The sequence below is a fragment of the Frankliniella occidentalis genome, unplaced genomic scaffold (genome assembly GCF_000697945.3).
Source record: "Frankliniella occidentalis isolate FOCC.00 unplaced genomic scaffold, Focc_3.1 Scaffold45, whole genome shotgun sequence".
In the NCBI taxonomy this organism is placed as follows: domain Eukaryota; kingdom Metazoa; phylum Arthropoda; class Insecta; order Thysanoptera; family Thripidae; genus Frankliniella; species Frankliniella occidentalis.
The window spans coordinates 1,302,363-1,309,146 of NW_026267175.1; the positions used below are offsets into that span (position 1 = coordinate 1,302,363).

The 6,784-nt window shown below is 44.6% G+C and overlaps 1 protein-coding gene across 3 annotated transcripts; it reads left to right on the top strand.

Moving 5' to 3' along the window:
- Window positions 1–1,002: 1,002 nt before the first annotated feature.
- LOC113208303 (ceramide glucosyltransferase) lies at window positions 1,003–6,777 on the top strand. 3 transcript variants are annotated; one of them, XM_026425253.2, is made up of 9 exons: window positions 1,003–1,213; window positions 3,601–3,761; window positions 3,869–4,010; window positions 4,089–4,191; window positions 4,280–4,381; window positions 4,495–4,607; window positions 4,702–4,967; window positions 5,056–5,245; window positions 5,338–6,777. In XM_026425253.2, exons 2-9 carry the CDS (start codon window positions 3,649–3,651, stop codon window positions 5,509–5,511), a joined length of 1,203 nt encoding a protein of 400 aa, XP_026281038.1. In that variant the 5' UTR covers window positions 1,003–1,213; window positions 3,601–3,648; the 3' UTR covers window positions 5,512–6,777. The 3 variants fall into 3 exon arrangements, with proteins under 3 accessions (XP_026281038.1, XP_026281037.1, XP_026281039.1); XM_026425252.2 differs by lacking the exon at window positions 1,003–1,213 and adding an exon at window positions 2,227–2,420; XM_026425254.2 differs by lacking the exon at window positions 1,003–1,213 and adding an exon at window positions 2,868–3,031.
- Window positions 6,778–6,784: the final 7 nt, after the last annotated feature.

A 6,784-nucleotide genomic window follows, 5' to 3' on the forward strand; every position in this document is an offset into this window, starting at 1 on the left:
CCCCACCGCCTCCCGCCCCGACGCCAAAACCAACAGCCTGCTTCGTGGCGCTTAAACATGAGAGGGAGTTCCACGACGGCGTATTCGTGTGAACTGGAGGGAAGACCTCCCTGGCCTGGGCGCGGCGCGGGGCGTACGCGTACACTTGGCCTTTCCACGAAAGAGGCGCGGGGATCAGGCCCAGCAAGCCTAGTGTAGCCTCCTCGCGACCATGTAGGCCGTAAACGTCTCCTCCAAACATAAACCAAAGGCCCCATCTGGAGCGGGGGCTGCGCCTGGCGAGGCGGGGGCGGGGCCGGCGCAGCAGAAGGACAGGGGCTTCGGAGGGAGGGTGGGGGGTACTATCTCAGCGAGTACCCAGAGCCGCGGAGCCGGGGTGCCCCTCGCCGACGCGCCCGCGGCCTCCACGTGTGTGCCCGGGGGGCCGCGCCGCAGCGCCCTGCCCGAGGCCCTGCCCTGGACAAACACAAGGCTTTTCTATCACGATATCTCGCCGTTTGTTTACACGCCCCTTCCATCCATATAGCTCTCTCTCTCTCTCTCTTTTTCTCGCTCTCACTCGTCCGTCGTACACGCCTGGTGTTTATTTGCCCGCCGTGGGCGCGGAGGGGTGTCTAAGAGCGCGGGGCGCCGGGGCAGCTTCCGCCTGGTCTGCGGATCCATAGATACTGCATGCAGGCGTCCCAAAGTGCTTGTCAATAGTCCTTGACTGATTACAAAGGCCCGAGGCCGCGGGGGGCCACCTGGCTGTGACGAATAGCAGCCGCGCCCACCCCCGCCGGCCCCGCCCGCCCCGGCCCACCCCGCCCCGCCACTGCCGAGATGGCGCCACCCGCGCACGGCTATCACCGGGGGGCGATATTCCCGATCCCCCCTCCTCATATTTCGAGTGGTTCAGAAGAAGACGATTTAGAAAACGCTATCTGGTAGCTCACGTGGAGCTTTCTAATCGCACATACCCGGGGCGGTCACGCGACGTCACCGCCATCTGAGTCTCTCGGGCGGGCAGGACGGAGGACGAGCAAACGTATCGCAGCAGTCGCTGATAGTACGGCTCGCAGTCCGTGCGTGGTCCGTGTGCGAGAGACGCGGTGGCCGCAGTCCGGTCGGGGAGGAGGACGGCCAGGGCCAGGACCAGCGTGGCCGCAGCATCAGCGAACTCCTGCCTGACTTCTGCGACTGCTCCCCGAAAGCTGGCAGCTCCTCCATTATCGTGAGTAAGGTGTATGACCGGCTGCATGGCATGAGCTGCTGTTATTGGGTCACTGGAGGGTCACTGCAGCCAGCCGACCAAGCTCGCCGCCCTCAGGTCGGCCGCACCCCGCACCCGCACGGAAGTGTTTACCTGGACGGTTCATGAATGGCTTGGTCTCAGACTCCTTCGGTCGGGGGTGGCGGCGGCGGGGTGGCGGCAGCTGGAGATTGTCGCCCTAGGCCGAGGGGAGGGCTGTGTAGTTAGTCTTTCTGTTCTCGCTGCCAGAGTAATGAATGGGAGACAGGAGGTCCCGGCCTTGGCGTTCGCACCCCTCCCCCGACTTCCCCTGTCACCGGGGTGGGTCAGTGACCATAGAAAGCAAAGCACGATATCCGGAAGCCCTTCCCCGTCCTTGCGCCCTTGCTCTCCGCCCGGCTCCCGCTCCCGCGTGGTGTGTCCTATATAACGCCCCCGCCCCCTCTCTTGTTCACGGAGAGGGAAGGGGAGGGAGGCTTTAGTGTCTGATAGGGATTATGCCACAACCCCTTTTCACCCCTTTCGCCTTACCTTGTGCGTGACGGAGGGAGTAGGTATGTACAGGGGGGAACCCTAGGTTGTAAAAAGCTGAGGGGCCGAAATTATTTGAGTTGATTATCAGGTTTTTCCTGGTGTGAGTTTATGTACATTCGAAGATAATAGCGGAAGTGATTCACCCTACGGGCCCCATCCTGCGTTGTCACGGCCATGGCCGTCGATTTCAAACGCTCAGCTTATCTCCCGCCGCGCAGTTTTGCCAACGCACGCACGCCCAAGTACGAACGAACAGCGGCCGGCCAACAGTACACACGAAACCATAAAACTGGGTCTACAACGCAGAGCTGTGCTCATAATAACTATGAAACCTGGACAATTTCACAGCTAGATGAGTCGAAAATATTTTCACAAATTAGTCAGGAACTTTTCACTTTTCTTTTCGCCGCCCCGCCCCTTCCCTTAATCCTTTCCCCCTCTCCCCGTTCACCCCCCGTCACGTACAGTGACTCACACAGCACACTTCACTTGACAGCAGACAGACAGCAGTTGCGGGCTGAAGGGAGGCATGAGTGGAAGCAATGGCATTGGCTTAATGTCAAAACATGGCGGGGATTGTCTCTGTGGACGATCAATCGCCTGCTTTTTCTTCATTTTGCTGCCTTTTTAACGACCTCTTCTACACAGATAACACGTAAGTTCAAAGTCGAAAAAATCCGGCGCCCGTTTTCGTTCCAAGTCCCGCCTGTGCAGCCCCTCCTGGTGCCCCAAGGTCTGATTTCAAGGTTAGGGCATGTTTGTCTTAGGTAATTTTGATCAAAGTTCTGTCAAAATCAGATTGGTTTTCCGCTTGATTGTAGGAAAAGTTAAATTTAAGACTTACTTCCCGTAGTTTTGTATATTTTACAGCGCGTTTGGTCCTAGCAAAGGTACATGATAGGGGTGCATAAACTTGCTTTATGGCTTCTCAAATATGTTTTCTAGCTTTAAATATGTCTCTCTCGATCTTTAAATCTCATTTTCTCGAATATACCTAGCAACCTCATCTATAACCCCTTTTTATTAATTCTCACCACAAGGGAGAAGGGAGAGTTTGTATATCTTATCTGCTATCTGTGCACACCTCAGTCACCAGGTACCTGTCTGGGTAAGGAGTAAGCGCAGTTTGATTCTGTCAGTGATTCTGGATGGCTCGCTGGTACTTCTGGTATTCACACTCTCACAAGCTCAAACTGTCCAATGATGTGTCGACTTAAATGATGAAAAGTTCCCAAGTTACCAGTTGTCAACCTATTTTAAGTTTGCGTAAGTTAGCCAAATGCCTAGACCTGGTGGTGAGGAACTCTGCATTTGAAGCCACTTAAATTTCTTTAAATTTAAGGTCTATAACTGTGAGCGTGTGTCCTTCTGCATAAATATCTGTCCTTCTCCCAAGGCTTGCATTAAATGTGAAAGCATCTGTTTCAATTATAACAGACAGAAATGTTTTGTTTACATTCTCACTATTTTCCATTATTTTTTACATCTTTATCGATCTTATCCTTTTTCTTTTCTTTTTTCTTTTTTGGAAGTACACCAGTTAGTCTTATTATGAATGCTGGAGGAGGCCCTAAATTCTCCCCCTCCTTTCCCCCTCTCCTTCTTTTCTAGTCCCCTCGTAATGCTCGTTGTCTGGACGCTGTGTCAAGAGCTTATGGAGAGATCATTCTCAAGCTGCTGCTCCTTTGTCTTTCAAAAATAGGTGGACAAGCCCTTGTTGAAAATATTACATGTTTTTTGCTGTTAAAATGTCCAAGAAACTCTACATAGGTTGTAGCATTTGAGTGTTTCAAATTTCAATTTATCAAATACTCACACTGTTCTGTATTTTCCAGGTTGCCATCTGCTTGCAGACAAAAACGTACTCAGCAACGATTTATGCCATGTGGTGGAACGCGTCCAATGTTATAACCAATATTCCTGAATGTTTGGCCTTATTTTTTATTATATTTTGGTTAGGAATTAGAACAATGCACTTCATGGCTGTTGTTTATGCGTAAGTTTCTAAATCCTGCTTAGATGTGTTATGATTAATACAATATTTATTCTTTCATGAAGACTGTGCATCTTTGTATTGATCCTTTCCATGTTTTTCCCTCACAGAAAGTATCGTCTTCATAGAAGAGTTGAGAAGACATGTCCAGAAACTCCTCTTCCTGGTATATCCATTTTGAAACCACTCACTGGCTGCGACCCCAATCTTTACAGTAACCTTGAGACATTCTTTGTTATGAATTATCCCACAGTAAGTGTCATTACTATATTTTTGTCACCACCTCTTACTTTGTTTTAAAGTTAACTTTGTATATTATCTCTGTTCCAGTACGAACTTCTATTTTGCATCGAAAACGAGCTCGATGATGCTGTTCCCATTGTGCGACAACTTATTGAAAAATACAAGCATGTTAATGCTTCTTTGTTTATAGGTATGTGAATTTCTGTGTAATCTAAAACAGCATGAAAGATAATTGGCCATTGAAATGGGTGGTAAACGTTTAATTTTTGCCTCTTTAGGTGGAGAGCAAGTGGGCATTAATCCTAAAATAAACAACATGCAGACAGGCTATAGTGCAGCAAAGTATGAACTAATAATGATTTCTGACGCTGGCATCCGTTGTAAGCTATTTTAAAAAAAAATTATGAGCTTTTTAGGCATTTTTGTTTTCTCCACTTCTGGACTTTATTTTTGTTATGCTGATCTAATGCATATTTTTTCTGATTTCTTTAAGTGAAAGAAGATACACTCCTTGACATGGTCCAGCACCTCACAGAAAACACAGGCATTGTCCACCAAATGCCCTTCACCTATGATCGAGAAGGTTTTGCAGCCACTTACGAAAAAGTCAGTATCTTTTTTTTTGTTTTATATTTTCATTGCCCAAGCAGGAATTGATTTAGCATACAAGACCTAATAAAATCTTTCACTTATTTCTCAGATTTTCTTTGGTACTATAATGGCAAGAATGTACTTAGTTGCTGATTTATTACGTATAAATTGTCATACTGGCATGTCAACACTCATGAGAAAGAAACTTTTGGATGAAGTTGGAGGGCTACGAACGTTTGGTGTATACTTAGCGGAAGATTTCTTCATAGCAAAGAGTATAACTGATAGGAAATGGCGCATTCGCATTTCAAGTCAGCCTGCTTTGCAAAATTCAGGATTTTGTGAAGTAACTGCATTTCAGGCCAGATTAGCAAGGTAACTGTGCTAGTATAGCTTCCTACAGGTGTCTATTATCCTACAATAAACTATTACTTGAGATACAACTCTATTTCCTAACTTTCAGATGGATAAAGTTACGTTTAGCAATGGTTCCTCTTACAACAGTCATTGAGCCATTGTCTGAATGTGTCTTACTTGGAGCAGCTACTTCATGGGCCACTCATTTTCTCCTGAGATGGGACCCATTAGTTTTCTTCATGGTACACTTATTATTATGGTTTCTGTGTGATTTCATTCTCCTTAGTATAATTCAGGTGAGATCAATAGACAGTACGGTGTATGATAATATTATCTCTATCTTGCTTTTGATTTACTGTATCTCTTAATTTTTGTATCTGTTCTACAGCATGGAACCCTACCATTCAGTAAATTTGAATTCGTACTAGGGTGGCTATTTAGAGAGTTCACTGGGCTGCCCTTATTTCTACACGCTGTGAAAGACCCTCAAATACAGTGGAGATCTCGTTCTTATCGTCTTCGCTGGGGTGGTGTGGCTGAAGATTTTACAAAAAAGGTGTGATACTATTGATATGTGTAACAAGGTTGTCTTAACTTTAACTATAATGTGGTCAATGTGATTTGATGCCAAGTGTACTGTATCTTTTGGGTCCAACTATGTGCTGATAAATTCGTAAGACATTTTTTAAATGCCAAGAAGTTTGCTGGTGTTCAGAACTTAAGTTTTATTGGTATTGTGATTAAGTGCCAATATGGTAGGGTGTGTTGTGTATCACTTTATTTTTAGAAACACCTTTACCTTATTTTTTATTTGAATCTGAGATGCACCACATTTAATGGATGTGTATGAGATTTAAATAAAAATAGCAATCGATTTCCACTGCCTTTATGTAAGAGTGGCATATGGAATTATTCACTGTAGCAGAAATGTTGATAAGTCATTCCTATTTAGTTCTTAAGTTCATGTTCACTGTTGATCACATCTCACCCTTTGCACTTCTTCCAATTTATCCCTGCAGTGAACATGTTAATAGCACCTACTTACTAGTCCATCTCTCTGTAAAATTAGGTCAGTGATAATTTTCTAAGTGACTTATTTGATTTTTACTGATTTTTGAGTTGTGAGTGTTACCAAAAATGACCCTTGGAGCAGACAAATGTTTGGGAGATTATTTTTTGGTCATTTCACTTGCAAGCAGCAGTAGTTTTTTCAATTGTAATTTTCTACCTTTCTCTCTGCATTGTCTGTGATTTGTCATTGTTTAGTCTTTGTGTGTTTGTGTGTAATTTCTGTCTACATGTTTTTTTATGTCTTCATTTGGTAGTATTATTGCACTTTAGGATTGAATTTACCAATTCATTATTTATTTAGTGTAGTGTAATAAGTGAGTTACTTTTTCAATTGGTTTGTACTAAGTTTCCTATTAGGTATTATATTTTGTATTTGAAAACCTTAATGTTTGTCACAAGCAACACACGTTGGTTCCCAAGTGTTTTTTTTTTGTTTTCCTTTTGATATTGCTTTTATGATCTATGAATCTCAAAGTTTTACAGTAATTTTTCTGTAACCTTCCTGTTTTCTGTTCATGAAGTGCCTTCATTGACCAAAAGTATTACCGTATATGAGGTTTAAAGATGCTTCAATGTATTGATCCTTCATAGTAATTTGGCTTAATTGCTTTCTTTCTTGCACCACTTTTCTCTCAATTTGGTAAAACTTCAACACCAACTGTTAATACCGGGGATTGAATGACCAACCTTCTGTAGAGTGTCAATTTGCCTAATTAGTTGTATTTAAATATCTAATACAATTATTTTCAAATGATAACATATTG